The following is a 19,184-nucleotide window of genomic DNA, read 5'->3' as shown; positions in this document are numbered from 1 at the left end:
ATTTCTTTCCTTGCCATACAAATTTTAATATTTTGGTCATCTCTTTTCCTGTCCACCAACATTCTGTTTTCCGTTCTTGAGTTCGGAATAGAGCAACTTCTCTGGGGTATGGTGGTCGGGCATCCTGACAACATGGACGGTCCAGTGGAGTTGATGGCAAAGGACCATCGCTTCAGTACTGGTGATCTTTGCTTCTTTCAGCACGCTGACGTTTGTCCGCTTGTCTTCCCACGAGATTTGAAGGATTTTCTGGAGGTAGCACTGATGGAATCGTTCCCGGAGTTGCATGTGATGTCTGTAGACAGTCCATATTTTGCAGGCATATAACAGAGTTGGGAGGACAAGTGGAAAAAGGGAGAAATCACCAAAGAAGAATTCAAACAAATAGCCAACACCTATAGGGAAAAGGTCCACAAGGCTAAAGCACAAAACGAGCTCAGGCTTGCCAGGGACATTAAAAACAATAAAAAGGGATTCTTTTCTTATGTCAGTAGAAAAAGGAAAAACAAGGATGCGATAGGGCCTCTTCGAGGAGAAGATGGGGCAATGCTGACAGGGGGAAGGGAAAAGGCAGAACTACTTAATGCCTTCTTTGCCTCGGTCTTCTCACAAAAAGAAGGTCATCTTCAACCTCAGCAAGATGGAGTGGGTGAGGGATTAGAGGACATCCAACCCCAAATTGGGAAACAAGTCGTCCAGGAATACCTGGCCGCTCTAAATGAGTTCAAGTCCCCAGGGCCAGATCAACTACACCCAAGAGTACTGAAGGAACTAGCGGAAGTCATTTCGGAACCATTGGCAGTCATCTTTGAGAGTTCTTGGAGAACGGGAGAAGTTCCAGCAGACTGGAGGAGGGCCAACGTGGTCCCAATCTTCAAGAAGGGAAAAAAGGATGACCCAAACAACTACCGTCCGGTCAGCCTCACGTCGATACCAGGCATGATTCTGGAAAAGATTATTAAGGAAGTGGTCTGCAAACACTTAGAAACAAATGCGGTCATCGCTAATAGTCAACATGGATTTATCAAAAACATGTCATGCCAGACTAATCTGATCTCTTTTTTCGATAGAGTTACAAGCTGGGTAGATGCGGGGAATGCCGTGGATGTAGCGTACCTGGATTTCAGTAAGGCCTTCGACAAGGTCCCCCACGACCTTCTGGCAAACAAACTAGTCCAATGTGGCCTAGGCAAAGCTACGGTGAGATGGATCAGTAATTGGTTAAATGGACGAACCCAGAGGGTGCTCACCAATGCTTCCTCTTCATCCTGGAAAGAAGTGACAAGTGGAGTGCCGCAGGGTTCTGTCCTGGGCCCGGTCCGGTTCAACATCTTTATTAATGACTTAGATGAAGGGCTAGAAGGCAGGATCATCACATGTATAAATATGTGAGAGGAAGTCATCAGGAGGAGGGAGAAAGCTTGTTTTCTGCTTCCCTGGAGACTAGGACACAGAACAATGGCTTCAAACTACAAGAGAGGAGATTCCACCTGAACATGAGGAAGAACTTCCTGACTGTGAGAGCCGTTCAGCAGTGGAACTCTCTGCCCCGGAGTGTGGTGGAGGCTCCTTCTTTGGAAGCTTTTAAGTAGAGGCTGGATGGCCATTTGTCAGGGGTGATTTGAATGCAATATTCCTGCTTCTTGGCAGGGGGTTGGACTGGATGGCCCATGAGGTCTCTTCCAACTCTTTGATTCTATGATTCTATGTCAATAGCTTTATAAACAAGCTCCTTGGTATCCCTACGGATGTCCCGGTCCTCTTACACTCTCTGCTTCATTCGGAAAAATGCTGCACTCACAGAGCTCAGGCGGTGTTGTATTTTGGTGTCGATGTTGACTTTGGTGGAGAGGTGGCTGCCAAGGTAGCGGAAATGGTCAACATTTTCTAATGTTACGCCATTAAGCTGTATTTCTGGCATTGGGGAGGGGTTGGCTGGTGACTGCTGGGACAGCACTTTAGTTTTCTCGATGTTCAATGACAGGCCGAGCTTCTCATATGCTTCTGCGAAGGTGTTTAGAGTGGCTTGTCTTAATATTCATGTTGTGACTTGAGAGATCTTGAATTTTCCTTGTTTTCTGTTTCCTGCAGCTGACTGACTTCCATAATGCTCTGAGCAAGTGGATGGCGAGCTTGTTGATTCACATGGTGCCAGACTTCATTTCTCACAACACTCTCCCCTTAACTGAAGCTGAGGCTGCAAGGCAGGCAGAACAGAAGTTGTTAAACATTTTCAATTTGGAAGTAGAAGCCAAAAGTTTAGCTGCGAAATTAAGCAAATTCTCCTGTTACATAGTCAGGTATTGCTGTTTTCTGACCTTCATGTGCTTAATAAGATCCAGAATCCAGTATTAATCCTAACAATTTTGAGCCAGCATATAATTAAATCCCTATGATTTAATGCAATGGTTCTCAATCTGTGGGTCCCCGGGTGTTTTGGCCCACAACTCCCAGAAATTCCAGCTAGTTTACCAGCTGTTAGGATTTCTGGTAGTTGAAGGCCAGAACATCTGGGGACCCACAGGTTGAGAACCATTGCTTTAATGGGTTTCCTCTCATTTTCTGTCTCTGTTCTTTGGCTGTATCCTGTGTCCTTGCAAGGCAACAGATATTGTATAGATTGAAATAGATTGTGGGGATGCTGGAAAAAAACCAATGTCAGGAATATGTTCATTTAATAATAATAATAATAATAATAATAATAATAATAATAACTTTATTTATATACTGCTCCATCTCCCCGAGGGGACACAGAGCGGTTTCCAGGTAGCATCACAAAACATACGAAGTAAAAAACAACATAACCATAAGATTAACAAAACAAAATATAAACATAAAAAATACTAGGAAAAATGCTTATTGTTAAAGATATATTTACAAAACAAAGGACTTTTTAATCTTAGACGGAAGGATTATAATTAATAAAATCTCCAAATAATTTGTATTCTACCACAAAATACTCAACGTACATATTATGCCAATTCGATTCATATCATCCCTTCCAGTGTGTGCAATGAAATTATAATAAAACAGCTTAATAAACTTAGCATAGAGGTTAGATTGGAAACAACAAAAAGTTACCCTAGCTTTGCTGACCTGCAGTTCTCTTGCATTTTGCAATTGCTGTTGTGTTCGGTGAATATAGCAGATTGTTTTTTTTGGCGTGTCAGGAGCGACCTGAGAAACTGCAAGTCGCTCCTGTTGTGAGAGAATTGTCCATCTGCAAGGACGTTGTCCAGGGGATGCCCGGATTATTTGATGTTTTTATCATCCTTGTGGGAGGCTTCTCTCATGTCTCCGCATGAGGAGCTGGAGCTGATAGAGGAAGCTCATCCGCCTCTCCTCGGATTCGAACCTGTGACCTGTCGGTCTTCAGTCCTGCTGGCACAGAGCTTTAACCCACTGCGCCACCGGGGGCTCCTTATATAGCAGATAGGAGGGCATTAATATAGGAGTGTTAGGATCTGATACATTAGTATAGGTTGACTAACCTTATCTATTTCCATAGCTGTTGCAAGGAGATGGTTGCATCAATAACACGCAAGAAAATGGCTGATTTTGATCCGGATGCAGACCACGAGCTGCAACAGTTGGAGAAGATCAAAGTATGTAAGACTTTAGGCACTATTCTTTGTTAAGACGGTTTTTTAATATCTTAATTGAGACAGAATAAGAAAAAGCCTTTATATGTATTAATTACCACAGATATTTCACTCTTATAGAATCATTAAAAAGTGCCCGATACTGGAAAAAGTATTATTTACCATTTTCTAAGAGGAGATATGCTGTTCACTTCAACAACAAAAGTATTGTGTGGCATATTAAAGATCAAAATTTTCTTTGTTTTTGCCTTTCATGAACTGCAGCCTACCAACCATTTCTTCAGTATTAAGACACCCCCCCCCCCGAAAAATATCTGTAAAAATGGGCTTCATCTTAGAATTACATATGCTTATGCTTTTAAAAATATATTAATAAGGCTTTTTTTTCTCTGTCCCAGTTTTTGAACAGTTGCCCTCAAGGTTCCGACTCTACTTCTGACACCTTTTAATTTGGCCTCTTGGCTGTCCTTAATTATTTAAAGACTTTCAACTGTCATCCATTGAAGTTTCTCTTTCCTTTTCGCCAATCCTGTGTGAAATGCTCTACTTGCACCTGACCAAATTACCATAATATGGAAAATATATTACTTTTATCTTTTAGCGACCGATTGCTTCTCCTTTATATTTACAGACAGAGTGCCTGGATTGGATTGAAACTTGCAACCTTCTTTTGTCTGATATGAAGACTTCTCCTACCACCTTAATCACCCAACAAGAACTGGTCAGCATGTTTGGATCAGAGGTACTGAAGGAATTACGCTTAAATGCTCCAGCGAGCAATCACAAAACAATAGACACTCAATGTCAGATTGATAAGTAAACAGAATAGGTTGATGTGACAAATTAATGTATTTCACTGATTGAGAGAGTACTTCCAAAAATGTACTAACCTCTTTCCTGATTTAACTCTAGAGCAGTGGTTCTCAACCTTCCTAAAGCCGCGACCCCTTAATACAGTTCCTCATGTTGTGGTGACCCCCAACCAAAACATTATTTTCATTGCTACTTCATAATGGCAATTTTGCTACTGTTATGAATCGTCATGTAAATACCTGATAGGCAGGATGTATTTTCATTCTCTGGACCTTGGGAGTTTTAGTTGCTGGGATTTATAGTTCACCTACAATCAAAGAGCACTCTGAACCCCACCAGAGATGGAATTGACCCAAACTTGGCACACAGAATGCCCATGACCAGCAAAAAATAATGAAAGGGTTAAGTGAGCATTGGCCTTGAGCTTTGGAGTTGTAGTTGACCTATCTCCAGAAAGCTCTGTGGACTTAGACAATGATAAATCTGGACTAAACTTGGCACGAATACTCAATGTGCCCAAACGTGAACACGGTTGGAGTTTGGGGAAAATAGACCTTGACATTTGGGAGTTGTAGTTGCTGGGATTTATAGTTCACCTACAATCAGAGAGCATTCTGAACCTCACCAACGATAGAATTGGCCCAGACTTCCCACAGAGAACTCCCATGACCAACAGAAAATACTGTGTATCATGATGGTCTTTGGCGACCCCTCTGACACCCCCTCGTGACCCACCCAGGGGTCCCGACCCCCAGGTTGAGAAACACTGCTCTAGAGCAAGTGTGTCAAACTCAAGGCTCAGGGTCTGAATCTGACTTTAGCTATTGACTGTTGCTTATGCATTCTGGATTCAGTTCCATGGCCATACTAGATGTGCCCCAGTGTTGGGAACTAAATAATAATAATAATAATAATAATAATAACAACAACAACACTTTATTTATACCCCGCTACCATCTCTCCAGGGGCCTTGGTGCGGCTTACATGAGGCCGAGCCCAAAATACAACAGTACAAGCAATATCAACAACAATACAAGCAATTAAAAACAACAAAACAATAAAACAATAACATAAGCATTATCAATAGGACAAGACACTCTAAAATCTATCTATAATAAAATTATAAAAATTATGTTTGCTTTTGCAATTATTACTTTGCTGTTTGTAGAAGAGTTTTTGACTCAGTGGAGGACTATGCTAAGAGAATCAAAGGGAAGCAATTTTTGCTGATACTCCATCTTCTCTATGGTCCCAGAAAATATACATCAGTAGAGACACCTATGGAACAAAGGGAGTGTCCCCATTGAATACAGGGTAAAACTTTTCTCACCTGCTCCTTCTATTAGTAAATGTCTCCATGAATCAAAAGGCTTTATAATCAACATTGGATGCAAGCCTGTCATACTTTGTGCATACAAACTTGAAAAAGACTTCATTGAATTGATTTCATAATATGTCCATTCTGTAGCTCTGTGAGGCAATGGTTGCCTAGGGCCACTCATTGTCTTATATACAGTATTTTCTGCCTTTCTGTACCATGTCCTACTGCATACAGAATTGATGTTTAGTACTGAAACAACTAAATATTCAAACACTACTCCAGAAAACCTAATAATCCCATGTACATTTCTTTGATGGCTCTCAAGAAGTTTGATTTAATTTTAATGTTGGTATTCTGTTAAAAACTAGATATTTTTCCAAGTGAAGCAAATTTCTGAGTGAGTGACAAGCTTTTTGTCTCCTGCAGGCAGTTATGTCAAAAAGACCGCTGCCACCTCGTCCAGAGACTTCCCTGCAGAGCTCTTCCTTCTTTCGAACCGAACAGGTTTCAAAGGATGACAAGACAGTCCAAGAAGCTGGTTTGAAGAAAGAAGTGGAAAAGCCAGAAACACTGGAATCAGAGGTGAGCTTCTTTTGGAAAATGGATAGTGTTCTTTTTGGCTTACCCAGAGCTATGTATAGTGCTGAAAATAAGCAGACCGGTTTGTCCATGCATTGCTGTGTATTCCTCATTAAATGTATTCATATTTTTTTCAGCTTTCTGTGTAAATTTCTTGCTTGAGAAATCAGTTGAACTTCTTTATTAATGACTTAGATGAAGGGTTAGAAGACATGATCATCAATTTACAGGCGACACCAAACTGGGAGGGATAGCCAATACTCCAGAGGACAGGAGCAGAATTCAAAACGATCTTGACAGATTAGAGAGATGGGCCAAAACTAACAAAATGAAGTTCAACAGGGACAGATGCAAGATACTCCACTTAGGCAGAAAAAAATGAAATGCAAAGATACAGAATGGGGGACGCCTGGCTCGAGAGCAGTACATATGAAAAGGTTCCTGGAGTCCTCGTGGACAAGTTAAACATGAGCCAATAATGTGACACGGCAGCTTAAAAAGCCAATGGGATTTTGGGCTGCATAAATAGGGGTATATTGTCTAGATCCAGGGAAGTCATGCTGCTCCACCTGGAATACTGTCCAATTCTGGGCACCACGATTGAAGGGACATGTTGACAAACTGGAATGTGTCCAGAGGAGGGCAACTAAAATGATCGAGGGTCTGGAGAACAAGCCCTATGAGGAGCAGCTTAAAGAGCTGGGCATGCTTCGCCTGCAGAAGAGATGGCTGAGAGGAGACATGATGGCCATGTATAAATATGTGAGAGGAAGTCATAGGGAGGAGGGAGCAAGCTTGGTTTCTGTTGCCCTGGAGACTAGGACGTGGAACAACAGCTTCAAACTACAGGAAAGGAGATTCCACCTGAACATTAGAAAAAACTTTCTGTGAGAGCTGTTCAGCAGTGGAACTCTCTGCCCCAGAGTGTGGTGGAGGTTTCTTCTTTGGAGGCTTTTAAACAGAGGCTGGATGACCATCTGTCGGGGTGCTTTGCGATTTTCCTGCTACTTGGCAGAGGAATTGGACTGGATGGCACACAAGGTCTCTTCCACCTCTTAGATTCTTTGATTCCATCTCCATCTATAAAGTCTATAGATTTAATACCACTCAAACTTTTATAGTTTCTCTACAAAAAATCCCAGGATTCTCTTGGAGTTAATTAAGATCTCAGTTGTATTTATGAAGTCACTTTCAGTTCTTCTTTTTTTAGCTGCAGAGTATCCCTTTCCAGAATTTTAGCATTTTAAATTGTCTTCCAAAATGCCTGCGGACATCCTGTCCTGAGTATGTATACTACATGTGCTCTGCAAAAGAGAAGATAGGCCTCATGAAGAACATTAAAATATGTAAAGATTGAGGTGACGTTCCTTATATTGTAGCAGACAAAACAGGAGCAGCTTTAGTTAAGAGAGTTTGGGTTTCCTGGATGACTAAGGAATAAACACTGTGCTTCCTGCTCCTTTTTTTAACTTTTAGGAAACACCACCTGTGCCTGACACCAGCACAGGAGATCAAATCGAAAATGTTGAGATTATTCACCCAATAAGATACGTTGGTGATGATGCTAATGTGTACACCAAGCCTCTGGATGTGGAAGAAATTACAGTCTCGGGAGTATGTATATCCAAATTGCTTGTATAGCTCAATGTAGCCTTGTTTTAGGACAAGATGGGGCAGTTCAATTAGCAGACTGACTCTCCACACCATTTCTTTCACAAAGTCTTCCTTCTTGTCACTATCATCTCAGCCATGTGGCTGCCAAAAGTCAGAGTCCTTTTAGTCTACCCAGCTGATTGCACCTTTGAGTAGGACTTGGTTAGCCTAGTCTTGGACTTGTTTTTCATTCCCAAGGTCAGCTAGGTTTTCCATAGGCTCCAGTTTCATTTCTCTACCCTTCTTTCCAATCTCACCCTTCTCATGCCTCTGAAAGAACCTGGTAAGAAGTTGATCTAAGGAGGGCCCTGAAAACCAACTTCTTCTGAACCCACTCCTTTGGACACTAACGGGCCCCTTTTGTCCTCCTTCTGCTACACCAGTGGTTCTCAATCTTCCTAATGCCGTGACCCCTTAATACTGTTCCTCATGTTGTGGTGACCCCTAACCACAACATTGTTTTCATTGCTACTTCATAACAGTCATTTTACTACTGTTATAAATCATAATGTAAATATTTGATATGTAGGATGTATTTTCACTCACTGGACCAAACTGGGCACAAATACCCAATATGCCCAAATGTAAATACTGGTAGGATTGGGGGGGGGGGGGGATTGATTTTTTTTTTCATTTAGGAGTTGTAGTTGCTGGGATTTATAATTAACCTATAATCAAAGAGCATTCCGAACTTCACCAGCGATGGAATTGAACCAAACTTGGCACAAAGACCTCAGATGACCAACAGAAAACACTGGAAGGGTTTGGTGGGCATTGACCTTGAGTTTGGGAGTTGTAGTTCACCTATATCCAGAGAGCACTGTGGACTCAAACAATGATGGATCTGGACCAAACTTGGCACATATACTCAATATGCCCAAATTTGAGCACTGGCGGAATCTGGGAAAAATGGACCTTGACATTTGGGAGTTGTAGTTGTTGGGATTTATAATTCACTACAATCAAAGAACATTCTGAACTCCACCAATGATAGAATTGGGTCAAACTTCCCACATGGAGTCCCCATGAGCAACAGCAAAATAACATAATATAAAATCGAACACAATGGGCGGGCCACATGGACAAGGTAAAATGATAAAACCATGGATGAGGTAGGAGTAGAAAAAGTGCATTTGAGAGGAGTCCAAAAGGATGAACAGTGGGGTTAGGCTTTCATTTTAGGACAGGAGAAAGTGCATCATAGGGGCAACGCTGTAGGTGGAACAAACAGAAATGGGGTGAATGGTCACCCCACTTCTGTTGATGCTAAATGAGACATTGCTTCCCCCCTTTCTGGCTACATAACCAATTCCCAAATGCAGCAACAACAATAATAGGCAGTATGGTAGTAATATAGCTACTTCTGATCATGTGCAACTTTCCTATAAAGGTGGTTGTTTGTTGTTTTGTGCCTTCAAGTTGTTTCCAACTTATGGGAAACTTAACAGAAATGTAAGATTGTCTGCACAGTGCACTTAACTTAAAATCCTACATCCACCTGTTACACCCAGCACTTTTTAATCTGTACCCATTACATTTGGCCCGGCCCTAGTTTTATTGTGTCGTGGTGTATTGTTTTTATTGTTTACTACTATTGTTTTATTGTTTGATTTGCTTTAAGTTATGTGTTTTGTTATGCTGTTGTTTTATTGAGGCCTTGGCTTGTGTAAGCCGCATCGAGTCCTTCGGGAGATGCTAGCGGGGTACAAATAAAGTTAATAATTAAGAAATAAAATAATAATAATAATCTCAGGTTTTTCTTGGCAATGTTTGTTAAAGAGGGTGGGGGGTGCTGTTGTCTTCCTCTGAAGCTAAGAGTATGTGACTTGCCCTAGGTCACCTAGTGAGTTTCTTTGGCTGAGTGAGTTTTCCAGTCTCTGATCTAAGAAGTCTTAGTCCAATGTTCAAATGGCTACACTATATGACTTTCTCTTTGCAATATGCTCTTACAATAAATGAGCATATTTCCAAAGGAACAAATCCAGTCAAAGTTTTCTTATAATCCAGTATTATTAAGTCCATGATATAGATATAACTGAGGATAAGAGAGCATAATTTATGGCCTCTGAGCATGCTGAAATTTGCCATCTTGCTATTGACTTTTTATTTACTACAAAACACCATCTCTAAGAAGGAAAACAGTAGTATGATTAGTTTATTTGTAAATATCCATGATACCTTTCTTATTCTAGAGGGAGTTATATGCCAGCAAGTGGACCACCGAATACTCAAGAAAGGAATTCGAGATGCTGGCTTCACTGGAAATTCTGGAAGACCGGCTTATGTGAGTAGTAAAAATATTATCCATTGCAATAATTAATCACAGGAATAACCAGGAAGACTTTCTTCCTTAATACAGATCTGATCCCCAAAACATTTATATCGAATCCTTGGAAACACTGCCAGTTTGAACCTAGATACAGTGTAAATTTCCTGACAAATCTTTACATGAGACATTTTTCTAAAGAAATAAGAAATGTACAATTGAATATTTTTCTTGTGCCTGCTTGAAATGTCAGTGTGCCATACCACTGTCAACCTTTTTGTGCAAGTAGCAATGTCTTTTACTGGTATATCCTTTTGACTACAAACATATTTATTGGTGCAGGAAAATTTGCACTTGCTTTCCTATCATGAACCAACCTCATTATTTGTGGGGTTCGCTCAGTACTTCAGAATAAATGCTACAGTTGGGTTGTTGTATTTATTTATTTATTTATTCACGACATTTATATGCCACACTTCTCACACCGAAGTGGACTCAGAACGGCTTACAAGTAAATACAATATATTATATTATTACCACAGCACAATATTAATATTATATTTGATTCAGGCCATGAAAGCCTTTCACAATACAATCCTACAGTTACTGAAGTTTATCCATTTCTCCATGGGCAGCTACTCTTTTGGACATTAGTAAAGAGAAGATTCTGAGAGAGAAGATTGCTGTGTATTGTCAAAGGCTTTCTTTAACCCTGGACATTCCATAGACATACAAACCTCACTTGCCTAGTTTCCAACAGACCCCTCAGTCTCTGAGGATGCCTGCTGCCATAGATGTGGGCAAAATGTCAGGAGAGAATGCTTCTGGAACAGCCTGGAAAACTCACAGCAACCCCAGATTTCTGAAAACATTTGTGACCAAGCCTTTGGCAACTAATACAGTGCAATAGATGACTTGGATTTATGTGTAACACTCATTGGAATGGCCAGACCTTAATTGTGGATAACCTGATTTTATAGCTGTAAGTGGTATTGTTTATGTTTTAATTGCTTTTAAACCTCGTTTAGAATTAAATAACTAAAAGTTATTTAATTGTTGAATAGTTTAAGGCATTGAATTTTGCCTCACTATAAGCTGCCTTGAGTCCCCTTTGGGGTTGAGAAGGGCAGGATATAAATATAGTAAATAAATAAATAAATGCATACATCTACCCTAGATCCCAAGAGGTGACCACAAGGTTTCTAGGGTAGGGGAGGGTATTATTATGCAATTATGATGTTGTTGCTTGTTGTTTGTGTTCTTGGCTTTACTTTGTTGTAATTTGTTGATTGTGCTTGGCCTTATGTAAGCCGCCCCGAGTCCCCATTGGGAGAGATGGTGGCGGGGTATAAATAAAGATTATTATTATTATTATTATTATTATTATTATTATTATTATTGGGATCTTGGCACGGAGAAAACTGTGTTTTGGGGTCTGGTGTCTCTTGAAATACAATGTATTTATCCACAAAAGTTTTCTTCTACAATGAAAAGCTTCCTTTTTTTTAACTGAAAACCATTTAGTCTGACTGAATGGGGGTAGGATGGGAAAAGGCAATTGGTAGGTTTTAAGGCAGGTTTTAAGGCATGACCAGTCTGTCCGCTGTGTGCTTCCACTTAGGGTACTTTTTGTGGCCCCTAGGACTGCCTAGGATCAAATGACCTTTTTCCAAAAATGCCCCCAAATGATCTCTAAGAGGTGTGATGGGCATTTCTGTCATATGTTCCTGTCAGTGGCATCAGCCGCACAGCAAGGCAGGAAACAGATGGATCACAACCACCTTAGGCTATAAGCTACTTTATTTTACAGCTATATACATTATAAGCTACTTAACACTCAGCACATCGTAAACTTCTTTCCGTTCCATTGCAAACATACGAACGCTGTTATCAGTACTAGTACACACCTCCTGCATTCCAGAGTGACGTATGACGTAGGATGCACAACAGCTCGAAGCTGTAACCATTTGCTCTATACACTTGATTTATGACCTCTCTAGGAATGCTGTTCCCTCCGTGGTTCAGTTAATGCTTTCCACACAGGAATTCTCTCTAGCTATTGCATTTTAAACATACATACATACTTTGAAAGCTACATTACAAATTGCAAACAGCTTCAACGGTTCCCTGGTGGTTAAAATGAAAATTTCCAAATGTTCAGAATTTTTTGCCCCTAAATGCCCTTTAAAAGCCCAAAAAGCTCTAAAATTGTTTGTGTCCCCTAGATAGCGAGCGTTTGGGGGCATTTTGTGTTTGTGTGTGTGTGTTTGGAAGCAGGTATGGTAGGAAATGCGGCTCTCTAAAGTCTTCTGGGGGTAATGCAGTCTTGTATTGCTGCCCACCCCTGTTTTAAGGACTACATTGTGTTCCCAAAAGGCAGCCTTTTGCATGAATTGCACTTCCATTTAATGGGATATGCTGTTTTGCATTTTCTACAAGCTAGATTATGGGTACGGTGACCATAAATCTTAAACATAATGAGTGATTCCAAACACACAGAGAATAGAGTCTCTTACAAATATTGTGTTCTGATATTTTATGCATTTTTCCCCAGCCTGGCTTTGGCACTGAGTAGAAGAATGTTTTAAACTAATTGAGAACCTCAGAGTAAAATGATGGTCTGACTGTTTTTTGCATGATCTTTTTTATGTGAAAGATGGATTTAGCCCTTCCCATATTTCATACTCAAATAGAAAAAAAAACCTGTGTTCAAGATTGGGTTGTTGTAGGTTTTTTCGGGCTATATGGCCATGTTCTAGAGGCATTCTCTCCTGACGTTTCACCTGCATCTATGGCAAGCATCCTCAGAGGTAGTGAGGTCTGTTGAAACTAGGAAAAAGGGTTTATATATCTGTGGAATGACCAGGGTGGGACAAAGGACTCTTGTCTGTTGGAGCTAGGTGTGAATGTTTCAACTGACCACCTTGATTAGCATTTGATGGCCTGGCAGTGCCTGGGGCAATCTTTTGTTGAGAGGTATGTGTGAATGTTTCAACTGATCACCTTGATTAACATTAGATGGCTTGGCAGTTGTTTGGTGTGGCTTGTTAGTGCCTGGGTCAATATTTTGTTGAAAGGTGATTAGATGTGCCTGGTTGTTTCCTCTCTGTTGTTTTGCTGTTGTAATGTTAGAGTTTTTTTTTAATACTGGTAGCCAGATTTTGTTCATTTTCACTTTCTGTTAAAATTGTCCACATGCTTGTGGATTTCAATGGCTTCTCTGTGTAGTCTGACATGGTGGTTGTGAGAGTGGTCCAGCATTTCTGTGTTCTCAAATAATATGCTGTGTCCAGGTTGGTTCATCAGGTGCTCTGCTATGGCTGACTTCTCTGGTTGAAGTAGTCTGCAGTGCCTTTCATATTCCTTGATTCATGTTTGGACAATGCTGCGTTTGGTGGTCCCTATGTAGACTTGTCCACAGCTGCATGGTACACGGTAGACTCCTGCAGAAGTGAGAGGATCCCTCTTGTCCTTTGCTGAATGTAGCATTTGTTGGATTTTCTTGATGGGTCTGTAGATAGTTTGTATGTTGTGTTTCCTCATCAGCTTCCCTATGGGGTCAGTGGTTCCCTTGATGTGTGGCAAGAACACTTTTCCTCTGGGTGGATCTTTGGCTTGACTCTCATGGCTTGTTCTTGGTCTTGCAGCTCTTCTGATGTCTGAGATGGAGTATCCATTGACCTGTAGAACCCAGTTGAGGTGGTTCAGTTCATCTTGAAGGAGGTGGGGTTCGCAAATTCTTTTTGCACGGTCTGCCAAGGCTTTAATGGTACTTCTTTTTTGACTTGGGTGATGGTTGGAGTTTTTATGTAGATATCTATCTATCTGTGTGTGTGAGTTTTCTATAAACGGTGTGACCCAATTGTTGATCTGGTTTACGGATGATTAGGACACCTAGAAAAGGCAGTCTTCCTTTGTTTTCTTTTTCCATGGTGAACTGGATGTTTGGGTAGATGCTGTGTTCAAGATTTGTGCACTTCTCTCGTTTGACCCAAAGATTCTTGGCCTGGCTTACCTGTTCTTGGGAAAGATTATCCAGTGTTCCCCTGCCTTGGATTCTGTTATTTCAGAGAGGCTGAAAAGCGAGCACAGCAAGCTGAGGAAAAATCTGAAGTCCTTCATGAGGAGTTGGAAGAAGCACTGGCAAAAATCCAAGATCTGGAGAGTGAGGACAAACTAAAGGATGAAGAGGAAGCAGAGGTTGAGAAAGGTATGGATAAGGACTTTTGAGAAAGAGCTGGGCATGTTTAGAGAAGGATGAGGGGAGACATGATGGCCATGAATAAATATGAGAGGAGAAGTCATAGGAAGGGAGGGAGAAAGCTTGTTTTCTGTTGCCCTGGAGAGTAGGACGCGGAACAATGGCTTCAAATGACAGGAAAGGAGATTCCACTTGAAGATTAGGAAGAACTTCCTAACTGAGAACCGTTCAGTAGTGGAACTCTCTGCCATGAAGTGTTGTGGAGGCTCCTTCTTTGGAGGCTTTTAAACAGAGGCTGGATGGCCAACTGTTGGGGGTGAATTGAACGCGATTTTCCTGCTTCTTGGAAGGGGGCTGGATGGCCCATGAGGTCTCTTCCAACTCTATGATTCTAATTGTAAATAATTAAAAATGCAGCTTTGTGCATTCCAGTTTTAGGCATGTGTTTAATTACCAAACAAGTTAACAAACAAATCTTTATTACAGTCATAGACCATCATAAGGAGAGTGGGGTACGGTCTCATAAAATATTATATATTTAAATAATTAGAGTCTAGGTTAAAGGCTAGACTAGAAAGGTATGTGTTTAATTTAAAATATTACCATGAATGTGACAGACCGGGCTGTAAACACATATCCGTTTAATATAACATTAGAATCACAATTGGAAGAGACCTCCTGGGTCATCCAGTCCAATCCTCTGCCAAGAAGCTGGAAAACAGCATTCAAAGCATCCCCAAAAGATGGCCATCCAGCCTCCGTTTAATATAACATTAGAATCACAATTGGAAGAGACCTCCTGGGTCATCCAGTCCAATCCCTTGCCAAGAAGCAGGAAAACGGCATTCAAAGCATCTCCAAAAGATGGCCATCCAGCCTCTGTTTAAAAGCCTCCAAAGAAGGAGCCTCCACCACACCCCGGGGCAGAGAGTTCCACTGCTGAACAGCTCTCACAGTCAGGAAGTTCTTCCTACATTACCAAGTATTCCTTTGCATTTCCAAGCAATTTATTCATTGGATGGGGGAATAAATCGTGTATCTACAAATTGGAAAACCAGTCTATATAAATATAAATGTAATGTTTGTTTGTGGGATTAAAAGAACTCAATAACCACTGGACAAATTGACACCAAATTTGAACACAATACATTTAACAGTCCAACGAGTATCCATCACCCATAAACACACCCACGTGCGCACACACATACACACACAGACAAAACCCCAGCGGAACAGACTTAAAAACCCAAAAATACACCACATATACATATACGCATACACTCATATACATATGCACATTCATACACACACACACATACACACACATTTGCACAAACACACACAAATATACACATATACACACATACACGTATACGTACACACATATATACATATACACATGCACATATACATGTACACATACATATATACACACAAATATGCATATAAACAAGCACACACATATACACAATATGCATGTACACATATAAATACACAAATACACACACACATAAACATATATATATATACATATGCAAACACACATATATACACAAATATATATACACACATACATATATACACACGCAAAATACATACACACAGACTGGGCCACAGCAACACGTGGCAGGGGACGGCTAGTATTAAATAAATATGTGCACACACACACATTTACAAATGCATATATTATGCAGATACACTTGATATAGTTGGCATCGGAGTTAAACACTAGATCAGGCATAGGCAAACGTCGGCCCTCCAGGTGTTTTGGACTTCAACTCCCACAATTCCTAACAGCCACTAAGCTAACTTGGATTTCTGGGAGTTGGAGTCCAAAACACCTGGTGGACCAAAGTTTGCCTATGTCTGCAAAAAAATTCTCACTGATTTTGGACCAAGCTTTCCCACTTCCAGGGCAAAGAATTCTGTTCAATGGTCTCTATATTAGTTAGATGCTGGAGTGTGGGTTCTTAACAATTCAATATATTTCTCATTACAGAAGTACCTTCTAAAAGAAAGTTTGATACATCCAAGCCTGATAAAACGACCCGCGTTAAGAAATCCACCAAATCTAAGCATTGAAGATAATGGTTGCAGGAATACCTCTGATTCTTGTGCATGGCACAATATGTGGGTTGCAAATATCTGGAGTTTGAGGGTGAGAATTTCTGTTCTATATCAGTACATACATGGGCATGAGCTTGCTGAACATTCTGGGTCTGTTTCATGAGTCTTATTATTTATTTAGAAAATATGTGCAGTCTAGATTGGTCCCCCATGACCTTCTGCCAAACAAACTAGTCAAATGTGGGCTAGGTAAAACTACAGTTTGGTGGCTATGTAATTCGTTAAATGAACGAACCCAGAGGGTGCTCCCCAATGATTCTTCATCCTGGAAAGAAGTGATGAGTGGAGTGCCGCAGGCTTCCGTCCTGGGCCCAGTCCTGTTCAACATCTTTATTAATGACTTAGATGAAGGGTTAGAAGGCACGATCATCAAGTTTGCAGACGACACCATATTGGGAGGGATAGCCAATACTCCAGAGGACAGGAGCAGAATTCAAAACGATCTTAACAGATTAGAGATGGGCTAAAACTAACAAAATGAAGTTCATCAGGTTCAAATGCAAATGGAAGTGTAGAGGAGAGTCTACTGAACAAACAAGTACCTGTCACATACCAGTACTGCCATCTGTTGAGGAGTTATGAAAGTGGAGGCATTACTTTTCATTCAACCATTGTAGTCTCAGCTGACTGTTTCTCCAGAGACTCTTATGGGTAGCCAAACCATGACAGTTATTAACCTTTGATATAGCTGAACCAAGTATGTTGAAATGGTGGCATAAGGCACCCTGCTGAAGATTATATGAGAACTCCTGTAAGGAAAAGTGGTGTAACCAAGGTTCATGGCACATTAAGTATAAGAGCTCATCCCAATCTTTGATTATTCTTTGTTATTTCCGAAGATGTACATAAGAAAACTGCCACAAGATGGTCAAAGATAAACATATCCTTTGAAATTGGGATTAATCCAGCAAAATGCCCCATTCTTTTTACAATGCTTTTAATATTAGTTGCTTTGAGTCTCCTTATGGAGAAAAAACAGGAGATATATATATGTGTGTGTGTGTGTGTGAGTGAGTGAGTGCGTGCTCTGTTTGTTTTGAGTGACATCATGACTAAAAATCCACTGGATGAATTGCCACCAAATTTGGCCACAAGGCACCTATTTATCCAAGGAGTGACCATCACTAAAAAAATTGATTTTGTCATTTGGGAGTTGTAGTTGCTGAGATTTATAGTTCACCTATAAGAGCATTCAGTTGCTGGGATTTATAGTTCACCTACAAGAGCATTCTGAACTCCACCAATGATGCAATTGAATCAAACTTGGCACACAGGACTCCCATGACCAATAGAAAACACTAGAAAGGTTTGGTGGGCACTGACCTTGCATTTTGGAGTTGCAGTTCACCTATATCCAGAGAGCATTGTGGACTCAAACAATGAAGGATCTACACCAAACTTGGAATGAATACTCCATATTCCCAAATATGAACACTGGTGGAGTTTGGGGGGAAATAGACATTGACATTTGGGAGTTGTAGTTACTGGGATTTATAGTTAACCTACAATCAAAGAGCATTCTGAACCCCACCAATGATAGAATTCGGGCAAACTTCCCATACAGAATCCCCATGGCCAACAGAAAATACTGTGTTTTCTGGTGGTCTTTGGTGACCCTTCTGACACCCCCTCATGACCCTCCAAGGATTCCAATCCACAGATTGAGAAATGCTGTCTTAAGGCCATCCAGTCCAACTCCCTTCATCAGGGCAAGAAAACATAATCAAAACCCTCCTGACAAAGAGCCATCCAGCCACAGATATAGATAGATAGATAGATAGATAGATAGATAGATAGATAGATATGATTCACACACACACATATAGATGCATATGACAGATATAGTATCATAGATTTGCAAGTGACCCCTAAAGAACAATTATATGTTGCATGTTCAAGAGTAGACAAACTAGACAATCTCTACATTAACACTGACAAAGAAACGACAAGAAACACTGTTTACCCACAAACATAAAATAAATTACACAGTTTAGAAACCAACACTTTCTCATTACTTTATTTTCCAGATCACCAGATTGAGCCACAGCAACATGTGGCAGGGGACAGCTGGTGATGATATAATAATAATAATAATAATAATAATAATAATAATAATAATAATAATAATAATAATAATAATATGTTGTGTGTGCCACAAGGTAACTGACAATTTCACAGTTGTATCAATGTGCAAGTCATGAATTCCATATTTGTAAAAATCTTTTTTTCCCACAAGAGGAAAATATAATAGTGGAAGAAACCCTCAACTCATAGCACAGTTCCAAAAACTTCCATCAAGGCTTTACAAGTCCCTTCATTCAACCATTCAATTATATGATGTGTTCCCTCTTTTCAGTGCAAGGTATGATTCAATTCTTCTCTAGCCCTGACAATGGTCTCACCTTTAGGATATTTTGAAAACAACAACACAGGTCTGGCAACCAACCATTCAATAATTATTGTCTACTGAGATATGTTAAAAACTGCAGTAGTCTGATTTGTTGTTGAAAGGCTTCAGAGGTGGTATGTATACTCGCATATTAAAATGCGACAACAAAAACTGATACTGCTATAAAACCAGAATACCAAATCAAGAGTTCTGTAGTTCTATAGTCTTAAAAT

The 19,184-nt window shown here is 40.4% G+C and overlaps 1 protein-coding gene across 1 annotated transcript in view; it reads left to right on the top strand.

Annotated features, from left to right (window-relative positions):
- The window catches only part of AXDND1 (axonemal dynein light chain domain containing 1), a 58,907-nt gene extending 42,258 nt beyond the window's left edge, over positions 1-16,649 (top strand). The window contains exons 18-25 of the mRNA XM_060774441.2: positions 2,092-2,300; positions 3,509-3,605; positions 4,234-4,344; positions 6,163-6,318; positions 7,792-7,929; positions 10,161-10,252; positions 14,305-14,444; positions 16,435-16,649. Coding sequence (XP_060630424.2) covers positions 2,092-2,300; positions 3,509-3,605; positions 4,234-4,344; positions 6,163-6,318; positions 7,792-7,929; positions 10,161-10,252; positions 14,305-14,444; positions 16,435-16,517 — 1,026 coding nt within the window. The 3' untranslated portion in view covers positions 16,518-16,649. The remainder of the gene's footprint in view (positions 1-2,091; positions 2,301-3,508; positions 3,606-4,233; positions 4,345-6,162; positions 6,319-7,791; positions 7,930-10,160; positions 10,253-14,304; positions 14,445-16,434) is intronic.
- The last annotated feature ends 2,535 nt before the right edge of the window (positions 16,650-19,184 follow it).

The sequence above is a fragment of the Anolis sagrei genome, chromosome 4 (genome assembly GCF_037176765.1).
Source record: "Anolis sagrei isolate rAnoSag1 chromosome 4, rAnoSag1.mat, whole genome shotgun sequence".
In the NCBI taxonomy this organism is placed as follows: domain Eukaryota; kingdom Metazoa; phylum Chordata; class Lepidosauria; order Squamata; family Dactyloidae; genus Anolis; species Anolis sagrei.
The sequence above is the reverse complement of the archived record's forward strand: the minus strand, read 5'-3'. Positions and strand labels throughout refer to the sequence as shown.